General features: G+C 42.0%; 1 protein-coding gene across 3 annotated transcripts in view; it reads right to left on the bottom strand.

The window, feature by feature from the left end:
• Positions 1-19102, bottom strand: part of dctn6 (dynactin subunit 6) — a 110308-nt gene that overhangs the window by 74308 nt on the left and 16898 nt on the right. For all 3 annotated transcript variants that reach the window (XM_086010147.1, XM_086010152.1, XM_086010157.1), the window contains exon 2: positions 5198-5262. In XM_086010147.1, the coding sequence (XP_085866273.1) occupies positions 5198-5262 (65 nt within the window). The remainder of the gene's footprint in view (positions 1-5197; positions 5263-19102) is intronic.

Genomic DNA, 19102 nt, shown 5'->3' with positions numbered 1-19102 from the left:
AGCCGTCTGCAGCTGCAAGCGTCTCTAGCTGAAGCTGTTGCTTAGCTACAGGCCTTGCAGAGCCTGACTGGGGAAAAAAAAAGCAACGAGAAGTAAAAAAACTTATAGGAAACGGCTCCTGAATTTTGCCGGTAGCTAAGAGCTTTCCGGACTTTTAACCTCCGGTTAAACGAAAGTTTCCTGTATCACTATCCTCCTCACTATTCACTATACTTCCAAGTTTTGTGTCATCTGCAAATTTTGAAATTGTGCCCCGTACACCCAAGTCATTACTATACATCAAGAAAAGCAGTGGTCCTAGTACTGACCCCTGGGGAACACCACCGTATACCTTCCTCCAATTCGAAAAACAACCAACCATTCACCACTACTCTCTGTTTGTCACTTAGCCAATTTCGTATTCATGCTGCCACTGTCCCTTTTATTCTGTGGGCTTCAACTTTGCTGGCAAGCCTATTATGTGGCAGTTTATCAAACGCCTTTTGGAAGTTCATATACATCACATCCACCCTCTCTGTTACTTCATCAAAAAACTCAATCAAGTTAGTTAAACACAATTGGTCTTTGACAAATTAATTAATCCTTTCCTTAATTAATCCACACTTGTCCAAGTGACTATTAATTTTATCCCGGATTATTATTTCTAAAAGCTTCCCCACTACCGAGGTTAAACTGACTGGCCTGTAGTTGCTGGGTTTATCCTTACACCCTCGTTCAAAAAAGGGTGTAACATTTGCAATTCTCCAGCGCTCTGGCACCAACCCCGTATCCAAGGAAGATTGGAAGATTATGGCCATACCTCTGCAATTTCCACCCTTACCTCCCTCAGCATCTTAGGAGGAATCCCATCTGGTCCTGGTAACTTATCTGCTTTAAGTACAAGCAGCCTTTCTAGTACCTCCTATCAATTTTATCCCATCTATAGTATCTCAACTATCTATTCTTTCATTATGACTTTGGCAGCATCTTCTTCCTTGGTAAAGACAGATGCAAAGTACTCATTTACTACCTCAGCTATGCCCTCTGCCGCCATGTGTAGGATTCCTTTTTGTTCCCTAATTGGCCCCACCCCTCCTCTTACTACCCGTTTATTATTTATATATGCCTACAGAAGACTTTTGGATTCCCTTTTATGTTAGCTGCCAGTCTATTCTCATACTCTCTCTTTGCCTCTCTTATTTCCTTTTTCCACTTCCCCTCTGAACTTTCTACATTCAGCCTGGTTCTCACTTGGATTCTCAACCTTAGTTTCTATCTCCTTCATCATTCAGGGAGCTCTGGCTTTAGTTGCCTTACCTTTCCCCCTAGTGGGAATGTACCTCGACTGTACCTGAACCATTTCCTCTTTAAATGCAGCCCATTGTTCAATTACAGTTTTGCCTGCCAATCTTTCATTCCAATTTACCTGGGCCAGTTCCATTCTTAACCCACTGAAATTGGCCCATCTCCAGTTAAAGTATTTTTACTCGATTGCTCCTTGTCGTTTGCCATAGCTAATCTAAACCTTATGATACTATGATTACTGCTGCCTAAATGTTCCTCTACTGACACTTGACCCACCTCATTCCCCAGACCCAGATCCAGCAATGCCTCCTTCCTCGTTGGGCCAGAAACATACTGATCAAGAAAGTTCTGTTAAACACACTTCACAAATTTTTCCCCCTCTGCCTTTTACACTGTTACTATCCCAGTCTATATTAGGATAATTGAAGTTCCCCATTATCACTACTTGATAGTACATACACCTCTCTGTAATTTCCCTGCAAATTTGCTCCTCTATATCCTTCCCACTAGTTGGTGGCCTATAGAATACACCGAGTAGTGTAATGGCACCTCCATAGTTTCTTAACTCTAACCAAATAGATTCTGTCCTTGAACCCTCCAGGACATCCTCTCTCTGTAGTATTCTCCTTATTCAATACTGCCACCCCACCTCCTTTCTTTCCTTCCCTATCTTTCCTGAATGCCTTATATCCAGGAATATTTAGTACCCAATCCTGCCTATTTTTGAGCCAAGTCTCTATTATCGCCACTACATCATATTCCCATGTGTCTATTTGCGCCTGCAGCTCACCAACCTTATTTCCCACGTTTCGTGCATTTACATACATGCACTGTAAACCTATCTTAGACCACCTTGTATTCTCTCTTAGTCTGACTCCACTATTTCTTCCTCTAGTGCTAGCCGTCTCTCCCAATCCTTTATGCACCTTGTTTCTCCTTTCTAATGCTACATCCTGGTGCCCATCCCCGTCAAATTAGTTCACTGCGAGGATATTGGTCCCGGCTATGTTGAGGTGCAACCCGTCAGGCCTGTACAGGTCCCACCTCCCCCAGAACCAGTCCCAATGTCCCAGGAATCTGAAGCCCTTCCCCCTGCACCACCTCTCCAGCCACCCATACATCTGCTCTATCCTACTATTTCTATACTTACTAGTTCGTGGCACCAGGAGTAATCCACAGATTACTACCTTTGAGGTCCTGCTTTTCAATCTCTTTCCTAGCTCCCTAAAATCTGCCTGCAGGACCTCATCCCTCTTTCTACCTATGTTGTTGATACCGATATGGACAACGACCTCTGGCTGTTCACCCTCCCCCCTCAGAATATTCTGCAGTCGCTCAGTGACATCCTTGAATCTGGCATCAGGGAGGCAGCATACTATCCTGGAATCACGCTTGCGGCCGCAGAAACACCTGTCTATTCCACTCAGGGGACTCCTGCACTACCTGCCTGGTCCCCCTTGTCTGTCTGGCGGTCATGCATTCCCTCTCTGCCTGCACAATCTTATGCTGCGGGGTGACCACCTCTTGAAAAGTGCTATCTACATAGCTCTCAGCCTCATGGATGCACCGTAGTGACGCCAGCTACTGCTCAAGCTCCAAAACCCGGAGCTCGAGATCCTCTAGCTGATGACACTTCCTGCACATGTGGTTGTCCAGGACACGGGAAGCATCCTGGAGTTCCCACAAGGCACAAGATATGCATTCCACGGGATTGAGGTGCCCTGCCATGCCTCTACTTAATAGACTATTAACTAACATAACAGAAATAAACTCAAGACTTAAAAAAAAAAACATTTTTTTTTCCTTTTCAGCTCCTTCCCTTGTGCGGACGTTACTTACCTCGCTCCCTGACACTTGCGCTCCCTCCAGGCTCTCGGACCTAGCTTTATCTCCGGCCGTTCCTCTCGTTCTCTCTTCCTTCCTCCTCTGCTCTGAATTCCCACTCTCTCCAAATTCCCAACGGTAGCACTCTGTTTAAGATCACTCAGAGAGCCAGCAGCAGCAGAGCGCATCGGAAGAGCAGAGCGAGTTAGAGATACTCAGAAGGGAGGGGAGGAATATCTGGACAGTTTAAACCAGAAAACGGTCACACAACGGTCACAGGTATCGGAATAGGAGTGCATGACGGACAATCAGAGTAATGGGAATATTAAATTGCCTATATATATATCTCAAATGTGCAGATCATCAGCAACCAAAAATGTGATAAGTCAAAAAGTGTGAAAAATACACCATATGGGTAAGGTGGGGACAGTTACCCAAATAATACACAAATGCATGCAGCAGAGGAAATAAAACAAATGAATTGGAAGTACAAATTCAGCTATTTTTAAAAATTTGTTCACGGGATGTGAGCATTGCCAGCAAGGTCAGCATTAATTACCCATCCACATTGCTGTGGGTCTGGAGTCACTTATAGGCCAGACCAGGTAAGGGCGGCAGATTTCCTTCTCTAAATGACATTAGTGAATCAGATGGAATTTTAAAACAATCTGGTAGTTTCCTGGTCACTATTACTGATACAAGCTTTTTTATTCCAGATTTGCTTTTTTATTCCAGATTTACTTAATTAACTGAGTTTAAATTCCCCAGCTGCCGTGGTGGGATTTGTACTTATGTCTCCGGATCATTAGTCCAGGGCTCTGGATAACTAGTGCAGTAACATAACCACTATGTTGCCATACCCCTGGTCATCATCACATTGCTGCTTGTGGGAGCCTGCTGTGCATAACCACTATGCTACCATACCCCTAATAAAAGGTTAGAGACCAAGCTAAAAACTGGGCACGATTGGGAGCTAAATATTCCAGGCAATAGGATCTTCAGAAAGGAAAGGGAAATTGGGAAAGGAGGAGTAGCAATATTAATAAAAGACAAAATCTCAGCAGTGAACATCAGTAAGGGTGATCAGGCAGTGGAAACAGTATGGGTATAACTAAGGAACAGTAAAGGTAGGAAATGCCTATAGACCTCAAGACAGTGGTGATGTAGTCAGGGAATGTATAAATACGAAGGTTAGGGAAGCATATGGCAGACACAATGCGATTATAATGGGAGATTTTAATTTTCAGACTGGGAGAAGCAAAATAGCTCAAGCAGTAAAGGCAATGATTTTCTGTAATGTATTCGGGACAGTTTTCTGGAACAGAATGTTTTAGAACAGTCAATGGATAAGGCCATACTAGATTTAGTGATAACAGAAAGAAAAAAAGTGCAAATAAGTGTTATTTAAATGTTTTTATTTTTTTTAAATCTCCAACAATAATTAAAATCTAAAGTAATGAGACTGCACACTTGTTAAAGTTAATTTTCAGTGCCAGAGGCAATAATGACTTATCGCGTTATTATAAGGGTACTTATACTAGAATGGACTCGCCCTATCTTTTTCTGGCAAGTTTAGTGCATATATATCAGACAAGTACAGCAATTTCATGCTGCTCCATGTAGTTCAATGGCGTGTCTCTTGGCAAGATACCATTATTGTGTGGCTTCTAGAGGACCAGGGCATCTCGGACTGTAAGTTCCTGTTTTATGCATTCAATTGCACATGTGCAGTCGCTGGAAGTTGCTGTACGTTAATAGCCGTGAGCCCTGTTGGCCATACCATTATTTTCACTGCAAAATCCGGCCCATAGTTTCACAGGAAGTAAGGTTAATGTGCATAGGGACTAACTACTACACATTAATTTTTTTAATGTACTGTTATTATAGATATACGGTAGAGTTAGTTTTATTTAATTTTGGGCTCTTTTTTGTCCAATAGATGTATAAAAGGTCTTTTGTGCCAGTATGCGCCATTCAGTTGATGTACGATGACAGCTACTGAATATTACTTGCTAAATTGTATTTACCAGAATCAACCGTTAAATGATCCCAAAAATCAATAATCATGTATTTGAACAACATTACTTACCGATAGTTACATCTCCCTTGATTTCACTCTCAACGCAGACAACAGCTCCAGCTGCAATTTTAACACTGCACAGAAAAGATTGGTGAAGAATACATTGTGTGATTAAAAACTACAGGTCCCACATCACCCAGGTGCGTAGTGAATGATACCAATTATAGAACCGCACAAAAGTTAAACATTCACGAGCGGACAGTACATGTTGAGATTTTTACCTATTTTGTCTAGAAGGAATTTCTAGTATAATTTATAATGTTATTAATATAACATTAATAATAAAATTATATATTAATATAATAACACAAAAATAGGTGGCATTGTAGGCAGTGTAGATGAAAGCATAGGGATATTGACAGATTAAGTGAATGGGCAAAACTGTGGCAAATGGATTTCAATGTAAGCAAATGTGAGGTCATCCACTTTGGACCTAAAAAAGGATAGAACAGGGTACTTTCTAAGATGGTAAAAAGCTATAAACAGTGAAGGTCCAAAGAGACGTGGGGGTCCAGGTAAATAGATTAAAATGTCATGAACAGGTACAGAAAATAATCAAAAATGCTAATGGAATGCTGGCCTTTATATCTAGAGGACTAGAATACAAGGGGGTAGAAGTTATAAAAACAGAAAATGCTGGAGATACTCAGCAGGTCAGGCAGCATCTGTGAAGAGAGAAACAGAGTTAGCGTTTCAGGTCGACGAAAGGTCATCGACCTGAAACGTTAACTCTGTTTCTCTCTTCACAGATGCTGCCTGGCCTGCTGAGTATCTCCAGCATTTTCTGTTTTTATTTCAGATTTCCAGCATCTGCAGTATTTTCTTTTTGTATTTGGGGTAGAAGTTATGCTGCCTCTATACAAAACCCTGGTTAGACCACACCTGGAGCACTGTGAGCAGTTCTGGGCACCACACCTTAGGAAGGATATATTGGCCTTGGAGGGAGTGCAGCGTAGGTTTACCAGAATGATACCTGGATTTCAAAGGTTAAGTTACGAGGAGGGATTACACAAATTAGGGTTGTATTCCCTAGAATTTAGAAGGTTAAGGGGTGATCTGATCGAAGTTTTCAAGATATTAAGGGGAACAGATAGGGTAGATGGAGAGAAACTATTTCCACTGGTTGGAGATTTTAGGGCTAGGGAGCATAGTCTAAAAATTTGAGCCAGACCTTTCAGGAGTGAAATTAGGCAATACTTCCACAGACAAAGGGTGGTAGAAGTTTGGAACTCTCTTCTGCAAATGACAATTGGTGCTAGATCAATTGTTAATTTTAAATCTGAGATTGATAGCTTTTTGTTAACCAAAGGTATTAAGGGATATAGGCCAAAGGCAGGTATATGGAGTTAGGTCGCAGATCAGCCATGATCTCATTGAATGGCGGAATAGGCTCGAGGGACTGAATGGCCTACTCCTGTTCCTATGTTCCTAATGTGTGGGTGGAGATGAATGGGCAGATGTTGCATCTACTGCACTCGCATGGAAGGAGAACGGATGTTAGGAGAGATGAAAGAGTGGACCAGGGTCTCAGAGGGAACGGCCCCTTCTGAATGCTGATGGAAAAATGGTTCAATTCTCAGTTTACATTACAAGCCACCAAATAACTGAAATGAGACAGAGAAGATGATTTGTAGACAGTTTGGAGAGTTACGCAAGAATGCAGGGGAACGGTATTAAACGATTTTAACTATCCTGAGAGGGACTGGACCCCATTTTTAAATTTTTTTTTAAAGAAGGTATCTAGGACTGCTTCCTGGATTAGAACACAAGAACATAAGAATTAAGAGTAGGCCATACGGCCCCTCGAGCCTGCTCCGCCATTCAATAAGATCATGGTTGATCATCGAACTCAACTCCACTTTCCCGCCCGATCTCCATATCCCTTGATTCCCCTAGAGTCCAAAAAATCTATCTCAGCCTTAAAAATCTATCAGCCTTAAATATACTCAAAGACTCAGCATCCACAGCCCTCTGGGACAGACAATTCCAAAGATTCACAATCCTCTGAGTGGAGAAATTCCTCCTCTTAAATGGCCTGCCCCTTAACCTGAGACTCTGCCCCCTAGTTCTAGACACTCCAGCCAGGGGAAACAACCTCTCAGCATCTACCCTGTCAAACCCCTTCAGAATCTTGTATGTTTCAATGAGTTCACCTCTCATTCTTCTAAACTCGAGAGTATAGACCCATTCTACACAATCTCTCATCATAGGACAGCCCTCTCATCCCAGGAATTAATCTTGTGAACCTTCGTTGGACTGTCTCCAAGGCAAGTATATCCTTCCTTAGATAAGGAGACCAAAACTGTACACAGTACTCCAGGTGTGGTCTCACCAAGGCCCTGTACAATTGTAGCAAGATTTCCTTACTCTTATACTCCAACCCCCTTGCAATAAAGGCCAACATGTCATTTGCCTTCCTTATTGCTTGCTGTACCTGCATGCTAGCTTTCTGTGTTTCTTGCACGAGGACACCCAAATCTCTCTGAACACCAACATTTGAAAGTTTCTCACCATTTAAAAAATATTCTGTTTTTCTATTCTTCCTACCAAAGTGAATAACCTCACATTTCCTTGAATTTTACTCCAACTGCCACCTTACTGCCCATTCAGAGTCTATCTACTGTATATTCCTTGTTCTCCTCACAGCTTACTGTCCCACCTAGCTTTGTATTAGTAAATTTGGATACATTACACTCTGTACCTTCATCTAGGTCATTAATATAGATTGTAAATAGCTGAGGCCCCAACACTGATCCTTGCGGCACCCCATTAGTTACAGCCTGCCAACCTGAAAAAGATCCATTTGTCCCTACTCTCTATTTTCTGCCCGTTAACCAATCCTCTAATCATGCTACTATATATTTTTTTTATGGGATCAGGGCGTCACTGGCAATGCCAGCATTTATTGCCCATCCCTAGTTGCACATGAGAAGGTGGTGGTGAGCCGCCTTAGTCCGTGTGGTGATGGTACTCCCACAGTGCTATTAGGTAGGGAGTTCCAGGATTTTGACCCAGCGACAATGAAGGATCGGCCGATATACTTCTAAGTCAGGATGGTGTGTGACTTGGAAGGGAACTTGGAGGTGGCGGTGTTCCCTTGCGCCTGTTGCCCCAAACCCATGAGCCCTAATCTTGTGTTATAACCTTTTATGTGGCACCTTATTGAATGCCTTAAGGAAATCCAAATATACTACATCCACTGGTTCCCCTTTATCTACCCATTGTATGGTTTTAGTCCAACAGGCATTTTAATTAATTTTAAATATGTAATTATTTATTTATTTATTTGATGTCTGGGTGTATTTTTTGGGGGTATTCCCAGTCATGCTTATGGGGTTTCCGTACATACGGAATCCCCATAAGCATGAATGGGGATTCCCTTCTTTTATTGGTTGGGCCGGCCCACGTAATCTCAGCGGCGCTTGCGAACCGCGTACTCCCCTGGGATATGTGGGTACCCGGAGAGGCCCAGGACCACGGGCATTTTATTTGCGGATCGGAGGCATTTCCCCCCGGGAAGCCTCCGACTGCAAATTCAGGGCCATAGGTTTATAAAATTACAAAGGATTTTGAGAGCGTGAATAGGGAAAGATAATTTCCTCTGGCTGAGGAGTCAGTGATTGGGGGAGGGGGTATCATGAATTAAAAATTGTCACTAAGAGTGGTCAGTAGAAATGTCTTCATGCAAAGACTTGCGAGAGAATGGAATGCTGAGTAACTGAGGCAGAGACCATTGCAACATTTAGGGGGAAAGAACAGATCAATATTTGAACTAGAGAAAGATATTGGGCTATGGGAAAGAAAGCAGGGCAGTGGAATTAGTTTTGGACTGCTCTGGAAAGAGCTACCACAGACACAATGGGCTGAATAGCCTCCTATGACATAAATTTCCATAGTTCTAGTGCAGATTTAAAGTGGGAAGATCCTTCCTGACAAATCTCACCTTTGAGGGTGTTACAGATAAACCAGATAGTGGCACTTCAAACAAAATAGTTCATTTCGACTTTTGGAAATCTTTTGTCAATATTCCACACAAAAGGCTTGCACAAAAGCTATAGGTACAACGGGCACTGTATATATAAATGATTGAAAATAGAAAACAAAGCACTCGAGAGATATACTGGTAGACAGGAGGTTGAGAGAAGAGTTGAGTGGGATGCTATGGTGGTTAGTCAACAACAACTTGTATTTATATAGCACCTTTAACATAGTAAAACGTCCCAAGGCACTAAACAGGAGTGTTATCCAACAAAATTTGACATCGACCCACATATTAGGACAGGTGACCAAAAGTTTGGTCAAAGACGTTGGTTATAAGGAGCGTCTTAAAAGGAGGGGAGAGAGGTAGAGAGGTTTAGGGAGGGAATTCTGGAGCTTAGGGCCTAAGCAGCTGAAGGCACGGCTGCCAATGGTGGAGCAATTAAAATCGGGGATGTACAAGGGGTCAAAATTGGAGGAGCGCAGAGATCTTGGAGGGTTGCAGGGCTGGCAGAGGTTACAGAGACAGGGAGGGGGCATGGCCATGGAGGCATTTGAAAAACAAGGATGAGAATTTTTTAATTGAGGCGTTGCTGGAAGGGGAACCAATGTAGGTCAGCAAGCACGGGGTGATGGGTGAACGGGACTTGGTGCGAGTTAGGATACAAGCAGCAGAGTTAAGCAATTTTGAGCAGTTTTGCATTTTAAATTTATCAATGTAAAGCGCTACATGCTGGTCAAAAAAAATGCCTGGCATAAATATAAAATGAACAGAACTGAATCAGCACAGGGTGACCCCCATGAAAGCAACCTAGGCATAATAGAAACATCAGTTTCAATTTGGCAAAGCAATTTTTAAAATGTAAGAAAATGGGTGAATATATAGCCAGCAGACTCTACGAAGCTATATTTTAAAAGTTTGCATTATAATAGGTACAGAAAAGAACGGGGAGTGGTAATGGCAGTTTTGTTGCGGATGGTACTAGATAAGAGAGAGACAGACGAAGGTGTCAGCAAGCATGGGGGAGTAGAGGTGAAATAGGGTGTTAGGAATTGAGAAGGGAGAGGTTCAGGATGGATTCTTTACAGTTTATGCTACATATATCCAATTCCCTTTTGAAAGTTACTATTGAATCTGCTTCAACCACCCTTTTAGGCAATGCATTCCAGATCATCATAACTCGCTGCATAAAAGAAATTCTCATCTGGCTTTTTTGCCAATTATCTTAAATCTGCGTCCTTTGGTTACCAACCCTTCTGCCAGTGGAAACAATTTCTCCCTATGTACTCTATTAAAAACCCTCATAATTTTGAGTACCTCTATTAAATCTTTCCTTAAACTGCTGTGCCCCATGGAGAACAATTCCAGCTTCTCTAGTGTCTCCACATAACTGAAGTCTCTCAACCTTGGTACCATTCTGGAAATCTCCTCTCCAGGGCATTGACACTGTTGCTAAAGTGTGGTATCCAGAATTGGAACAATACTCTAGCTGAGACCTAACCAGTGATTTATAGGCCCAGAAATTCGGGTCTCCACGGGCGAGTACGCACGGGGTACTCACCCGTAAGCCCGATTGAAGTGCTGGTTTTGTGTATGCACTGCTCATGCGTGGGAAACCGGCACTTCCGTTCCTCTGAAAGCAGGGGTTCAGAGGTCGAACGCGTGTGCAGTGGAGGCTGCGCGTGCACAGTTTTTTTTTAAATACAGGTTTTCATGCGAGGGTAAGCCTGCAGGATTTAGAAATATAAAAAGCAGGCGTAAGTGGTGAATTAATTAAAATTAAAACATTTTTTCCCCACAGGTTTATTATTTTTAAATACTTTAAAGCAAGGTTTATTTTTAGGCCCGTTAGAATATTTTTAAAAAAAATTCCAAAAATTTAAATTGTTTAAAATAGTTATTTAATGTAATTTATAGTTTATTTTAAAAATGTGATTAAAAAAAAAAATTATTTGAAGGTTTAGTGCTATTTTGGGGCCGTAGTATTTATAAGTCTTGACAGCACTTCCTGTCAAAACTTATGGCCCACGTGATCCCAGGGGACTCATCGAACTAACTGCGCCCCTGGGATACGCAAGCACTGCGCGCCGGCAGCTGGACCAGGCCCCGGATCGGAATTCCACGGAGCCCTACAGCTCAACGGCCGGCGCGCTAGGTAAGTGCAGATCGGGGGCTTACACCCGCGGGAAGCCCCCGACCCGAATTTCTGGGCCATAAAGTTTTACCATAACCTCTCTACTTTTGCACCCTTATTAATAAAGCTAAGGATCCCATATGCTTTTGAACAGCATTATCAACTTATCCTGCCACCTTCAAAGATTTGTGTTCATGAATCCCCAGGCCTCTCTCTTCCTGCACCCCATTTAAAATTGTACCATTGTATAAAAAATACATATCATAAACAAAAGTATTATATAAAAGAATAAAAATCAACTCAAGACAGGCTGAGCCGAAAGGGCTGTTGAATTACACCTCGTTAAAGACATTGAAAGTAGTACAGATCACCATAGTAACTTGCAGAATTTGGCTCCAGACCGGCTAAAGACCTACTTAACTTGCCTGCATTAAAGATACTGAAAAGAAAACAAATGGAGTATCAATCAATCCTGAAGAAGCCTATTGTAACTGGCCCAGGTATGGTTCAAAAATAAAAGACTCAAAAAGCCCTGGAACTCACTACTTTCTCCTTCACGGCTCACTTTCTACCTTGAAGCAGGCTTACAGATTGCTTCGGGAATGGCTGACCTGACCACGAGAAAACATAGGATTACATAGGATATACGGCACCGAACAGGCCATTCGGCCCAACCAGTCCATGCCAATGTTTATGCTCCACTCGAGCCTCCTCCCGTCTTTCCTCATCTAAATCTATCAACGTAACCCTCTATTCCCTTTTCCCTCATATGCTTGTCCAGCCTCCCCTTAAATGCATCCGTACTATTTGCTTCAACCAGTCCCTATGGTAGCGAGTTCCACATTCTCACCACTCTTGGGGTAAAGAAGTTTCTTCTGAATTCTCTATTGGATTTGTTGGTGACTATCTTATATTGATGGCCTCTAGTTATGCTCTTCCCCACAAGTGGAAACATATTCTCTGTATCCACGCTATCAAAATTTTCATAATTTTAAAGACCTCTATTAGGTCACCCCTCAGCCTTCTTTTTTCAAGAGAAAAGAGACCCAGCCTGTTCATCCTTTCCCGATACGTATACCCTCGCATTTCTGGTATCATCCTTGTAAATCTTCTCTGCAACCCTCTCCAGTGCCTCTATATCCTTTTTAAAATATGGTAACCTGAACTGTACACAGTACTCGAAGTGTGGTCTAACCAAGGTTCGATATAGGTTTAGCATAACTTCCCTACTTTTCAATTCTATCCCTCTAGAAATAAACCCTAGTACTTGGTTTACGTTTATGGCCTTGCTAACCTGCGTCGCAACTTTTAGTGATTTGTGTATTTGTACTCCGAGATCCCTTTATTCTTCTACCCCACCTAGACTTGTACCTCCAAGTGATAAGTGACCACCCTATTCTTCCTACCAAAATGTAATACCTCACATTTATCGGTGAACTTCATTTGCCAATTATATGCCCATTCTGCAAGTTTATTAATGTCCTCCTGTAACTTGTTGCAGTCCTCCACAGTATTGACTATCCCCCCCAATTTGGTGTCATCTGCAAATTTAGAAATTGTGTTTTTGAATCCTAAGTCTAAATTGTTAATATAAATTGTGAACAACAGTGGTCCCAGCACTGATCCTTGTGGAACACTACTACCCACTGTGAATAGCTACCCTTTACTCCTATTCTGCTTTCTGTCCTGAAGCCAGCCAGCAATCCAGTCTGCTACTTGTCCCGACTCCACATTCTCTGACCTTGTTCATCAGTCTATTATGGGGTACCTTATCGAAGGCCTCTTGAAAATCTAGATAAATTACATCTGGGCCGATAAATCCCATGGGCCTGATAATCTACACTTAAGGAAGTGGCCCTAGAAATAGTAGATGCATTGCTGGTAATCTTCCAAAATTCTATAGACTCGAACAGTTCCCATGGATTAGAGGATAGCTAATGTAACCCCACTATTTAAAAAAGGTGGTAGAGAGCAAACGGGGTGGGGAAAATGCTAGTGTTCTGGACTTATTACATGCAGATAGCACCCTCTAGTGGTAGTTAGTGTATAGCAGTGTTATTGTATAGCAGGGTGTTATTTGACCTTCTTCCTCTTTGCCCCGGAAGTAGTATTCCAGAGAGTATCTGCTGAGTTGTGAAGAAAGCCACATGAGGCATTCTCAATCCTGTTCCATCCTTCTTATACGCTAGGCAAGACGCAATGTCTGTGACATTAGTAACATGATAACAACCTTGTCAATGTAGTATTTTGACAATACTTTGTCGATAAGAAGTTATTAGCTGTTAGCTACCGAGGTTTAGCTTCAGTGCTATTTAGTTATACAATTAGTCTATTCTGTTGTCATAAACATGTTTATATCTTATGTAACATCTAATGTATAGTACTCAGCTCTATGTACAAAACATACTTTGTCTTTGTTTACAGTTTCACAAATTTATTCAAGTAAAGCTTCAAAACAGCAACCTGTTTCTCGAGGAATTATTTGAATGAGTGTTTAGCTGACTGGATAACTGGATAAGAGTACGTCTAGCGAGACAAGTACAGCTAGAGTCCATTATAAAAGATGTAATAGCAGAACACTTGGAACACAGTGACAGGATCGGACAAAGTCAACATGGCTTGACTAATCTACTGGAATTTTTTGAGGATGTAACTGGTAGGATAAGGGAGAACCAGTGGATGTGGTGTATTTGGACTTTCAGAAGGCTTTCGATAAGGTCCCGCATAAGAGATTAGCGTGCAAAGTTAAAGCACACGAGATTGGGGTAAGGTACTGTCTTGGATGAGAACTGGTTGGCAGACAGGAAGCAAAGAGTTGGAATAAATGGGTCTTTTTCCGAATGGCAGGCAGTGACTAGTGTGGTACCGCAGGGATCGGTGCTAGGACCCCAGCTATTCACAATATATATATGATCTAGACGAGGGAACTAAATGTAATATCTGCAAGTTTGCAGACAACACAAAGCTGGGTGGGCGTGTGTGTTGTGAGGAGAATGCCGAGAAACTCCAGTATGATTTGAACAAGTTGGGTGATTGGACAGATGCATGGCAGATATAATGTGGATAAATGCGAGGTTATCCAGATTGGTGGAAAAACAGGAAGACAGATTATTATCTGAAAGGCAATAGATTGGGAAAAGGGGAAGTGCAACGAGACCTGGGTGTCCTTGTGCACCAGTCGCTGAAGGTAAGCATGCAGGTGCAGCAGGCAGTTAAGAATGCAAATGGTATGTTGGCCTTCATAGCGAGAGGGTTCGAGTACAAGAACAAGGATGTCTTGTTGCAGTTGTACAGGGCCTTGGTGAGACCACACCTTGAATATTGTGTGCAGTTTTGGTCACCTTATCTGAGGAAGGATGTTCTTGCCATGGAGAGAGTGCAGCGAAGATTCACCAGACTGATAGCTGGGATGGCAGGAATGACGTATGAGAAGAGATTGGGTCGTTTAGGCTTATATTCGCTAGAGTTTAGAAGAATGAGAGGGGATCTCATTGAAACATAAAATTCTAACAGGACTAGGCAGACTAGATGCAGGAAGGATGTTCCCGAAGGCCGGGGAGTCCAGAACCAGGGGTCATAGTCTAAGGATAAGGGGTAAGCCATTTAGGACTGAGATGAGGAGGAATTTCTTCACCCAGAGAGTGGTGAACCTGTGGAATTCTCTACCACACAAGGCAGTTGAGGCCAATTCATTAAATATATTCAAGAAGAAGTTAGATATATTTCTTAAGGCTAAAGGGATCAAGGGACATGGGGAGAAAGCAAGGACAGGGTACTGAATTTGGATGATCAGCCATGATCTCATTAAATGGCGGAACAGGCTCGAGGGGCCGAATGGCCTACTCCTGCTCCTATCTTCTATGTTTCTATGTATCTACTGCATTACCATTGTCTACTCTGTTACCTCTTCAAAAAATTCAATAAGGTTGGTCAAGCAAGACTTTCCCTTTTGAAATCCATGTTGACTATTCATTATGATATTTTTTGTTTCTAGATGTTCTTCTATTTTCTCCTTTAGTAGGGATTCCATTACTGGTCTATAATTTCCTGGACATGTTCTATCCCCCTTCTTAAATATCAGTATTACGTTAGCTAATGATCATAATAATTTGGTTTAAAGTATGGAAAGGCACAAAGAAAAATCAAAAATGAAAATACCCAACTGGAAGAGAGCCAATTTCAGAATGGCACAGGTATAACTAGAATCAAAGATCGGCAGGAGAACAGTAAATGAGCAATGGCAGGCCCTCAAAGTGGAGATTGTTCAGGTACACACAAAGCATATCCCCATAAGGAGGAAAGACCAAAGCTAGAGCGCCCTGGATGACAAAGGAAATAGAGGTTAAAATAAAACAGAAAAAGGGAAGTTTATGGCAAATGTTAGGTACAGAATACAGTCAAAAAACAGCCAAAATACAGAGCGTGCAGGGGGAAATTGAAAAAGGAAAGGAAGGGCAAGAGAGTATGAGAAAAGATTAGCAGGTAACATAAAAGGGAACCCAAAAGACTTTTATAAACATAAAAATTTAAAAGAACAGTTAAAGGAATGGTGGGGCTAATTAGGGACAAAAAAGTAAATCATTTTGTGGAGGCAGAGGGCATGACTACGGTACTGACTGAATACTTTGCATCTGTCTTCACAAAAGAGGGTGAAGTTAATTTCACAGCAAGGAGGGGAAAGTAGAGATAGTAAATAGAAAGGAGGTGCTAAATGGGTTGGCATCACTCAGTTAACAATTCACCCAGTCCAGATGGGATACATTCTAGGTTGCTGAGGGAAGTTAGGGTCAAAATAGCAGAAGCTCTGACCACAATCTTTCAATGCTCCTTCGATATGGGAATGGTGCCAGAGGACTGGAGGATTGCAAATGCTACACCACTGTTCAAAAAAAGGGAGAGGGATAAACCTGGTAACTACAGGCCAATCAGTCCAATGTCAGTGTTCGGAAAACTACAAGAGAACAATGTTAAGGACAAAATTAGTGCTTAGTAATGCGGAAGCATATGCTAATAAGGGATAGGCAGCATGGATTTGTTAAAAGGCAAATCATGTCTGGCTAACCTGATTGAGTTCTTAGATGAAGGAACAGAGAGGGTTGATGAAGGTAGTGCAGTAGATATTGTATATAGGAACTTTCAAAAGGCATTTGATAAAGTACCACATACAGTAACAAACTTATTCAGGAAATAGAAGCACATGGTATTAAAGGGGCGGAGATAACTTGGGTACGTAATTGGCTAAGGGATAACAGGTAGAGATTAGTGATGAACGGATGTTTTTCTGACTGGGGAGAAGTATACAGTGGGTCGCCCCTATTAGGACCATTGCTTTTCTTGTTACATATAAAATGACCTAGAGATTGGGTATAGAATTTTGAAGTTTGTGGATGATACAAAACTTGACAACGTAGTAAATAGTGAGCAGGTTAGCAGCAGAGTTTAGGAGGACATTGACAGATTGATGAAATGGGCAGACACATGGCAGATGCAATTTAATGCGGCTAAGTGTGAAGTGATGCACTTTGGGAGGAACATGGAGAGGCAATCTAAATCTAAATAGTACTACAGGAAACTCTTTTGTATCCGGCACCTACGGGACCGGGATGGTGCCGGTTGATTAAAAATTCCGGATAATGGAGAGGTATATCTACCGAGGCTATTTTTAACAAACAAAAATTTAAAAAAATCAAGAAATGTGCAGTATAATTGGGTACTCACCTACAGGATATTGTGTTAAATAGATGGTGGAAGACTCCAGTTATTGAGGTGTTCAGATCGGAAGAGACTTCCGACAGCGCCAAGAAGCCGAGTAATGGCAGTTTGGAGAACTACCCCCACTGACTAACTCGGCCACCGCAGGAGACTCAGACTCGGAAACATTTTCGGTTATTGAGGTGTTGTTTTCGGAATATGAATTTTGCCGGATATTAGAGAATTCTGGATATTTAGGTGCCGTTTAAACTAGAGTTTCCTGTATTTTGGTGTAAATTTTCAAGGGTGAAGACTGATGCAAAGTACTCATTTGTCTTCACCCTTGAAGATGATGCTCAACTATTAGAATTTAATAATGTTACTAACAAAACTAGTAATATTAACATAGATGAACATATTGTTTTAGAAAGAATTAAGAACCTGAAAATAGATAGAGCAGCCGGGCCAGATGAAATCCACCCGAAGGTCCTCAGGGAGGTGGGACATGTGCTGTGCGAGCCCCTAGCCTGTATTTTTAATAGCTTACTGCACTCTGGAATGGTTCCTATAGACTGGAAGGAGGCTAATGTAGTCCACATCTTTAAAAAAGGTGACATGACAGACCCGGGTAACTATAGGCCCATTAGTTTAACATCAGTAATAGGTAACATGCTTGAGGGAATCATTAGGGATGCAACATATGAATACTTGGATAGAGAGGAACATATTAGGGACACCCAACATGGCTTCATAAAAAGGTCATGTCTTACAAATCTAATTGTATTTTTTGAAGAAGTTATAAAGTTGGTGGATGAGGGAAGTCCAGTAGACATTGTCTACTTAGACTTCCAAAAAACTTTTGATAAGGTTTCTCTATAAGATCGAAGCCTCTGGTGTTCGTGATAATATATTGAGCTGGATTGAGAACTGGCTGGCAGGACATTGGCAAAATGTAATTATAGATGGATTTGGATCTGTTTGGAGACCGGTCACCAATGGTGTCCCGCAGGGATCGGTGTTGGACTCTTCACTATTTTTATCAATGATCTGGATGTAGGTTTTGGGGGCACAATCTGCTCATTTTCAGATGATACCAAGATCTGTGTGCGTGTCAGGACTGTAGATGACACTTGTCTGCTTCAGGCAGATCTTCATGTGTTGGGAGATTGGGCTCATGAACGGCAAATGATGTATAACTTAGAGAAGTGAAGTGTTATGCATGTGGGCAAGGCAAACATACACCCTTCAGGGAAAGGCATTAAAGAAGGTGGAGCTAGAAAGAGATTTGGGCATTCTAGTGCATACATCCTTAAAGGTACATGAGCAATACCATGAAGCTATATCTAGAGTAAATAGGGTGTTTGGGTGTATCCATAGGACAATTGAGTATAGGACGAGGTATACTATTTTGTCCTTGTTCAAGTCCTTGGTCAGGCTGCACTTTGAATACTGTGTCCAGTTTTGGTCTCCTCACATGGTGGGTGGAGGCTTTGGAAAGGATGCAGAGGAGGGCCACTAGACTATTTCCCAGCATCTCAGTTATCAAAATAGGCTAAGAGAGTTGGGACTCTACACTTTAGAGAAGCGTAGACTTAGGGGGGATGATTGAGGTTTAAAAGATTATGAAGGGAATAGATTGTGTTCCAGTTGAGTTTGTTTCAAATGAATAGGTTAGGGAGGGCCAGGGGTCACAAATTTAAGTTGTATAAGGCTAGATCTAGGTTAGATGTCGGGAGGTGGTTCTTTTCCCCCAAGAGAATAGTGGACCTCTGGAACAGACTGCCGTCTCATGCAGTGGATGCCGATTCACTGAATTCCTTTACGCGAGAGATTGACCCCTTTCTGGCTGGGACGAAGATCACCTCTTACAGAAGGTAGGTACTGCAAGGCCAGAGGGATCTCCTGGCCTAGTTTCGATCGCCTAGATGGGTCGGAGAGGAATTTCCCAGATTTTCCCCCCAAATTGGCCTGGGCTTTTAAAATCTTTTTTTGCCTCTCCCATTATGTGGGGCAGGCTTGATGGACAAGAGGGTCTTTACCTATCTGTCATTGTTCGTATTTTGAGGTGGGTACAAGAGGAGAGGGACCTGGGAGTACATATTCACTAATC

The sequence above is a fragment of the Somniosus microcephalus genome, chromosome 2 (assembly GCF_052327205.1).
Source record: "Somniosus microcephalus isolate GS21.2 chromosome 2, FLI_Smic_1.0, whole genome shotgun sequence".
In the NCBI taxonomy this organism is placed as follows: Eukaryota; Metazoa; Chordata; class Chondrichthyes; order Squaliformes; family Somniosidae; genus Somniosus; species Somniosus microcephalus.
This window is presented reverse-complemented; position numbering and strand designations above follow the sequence as displayed.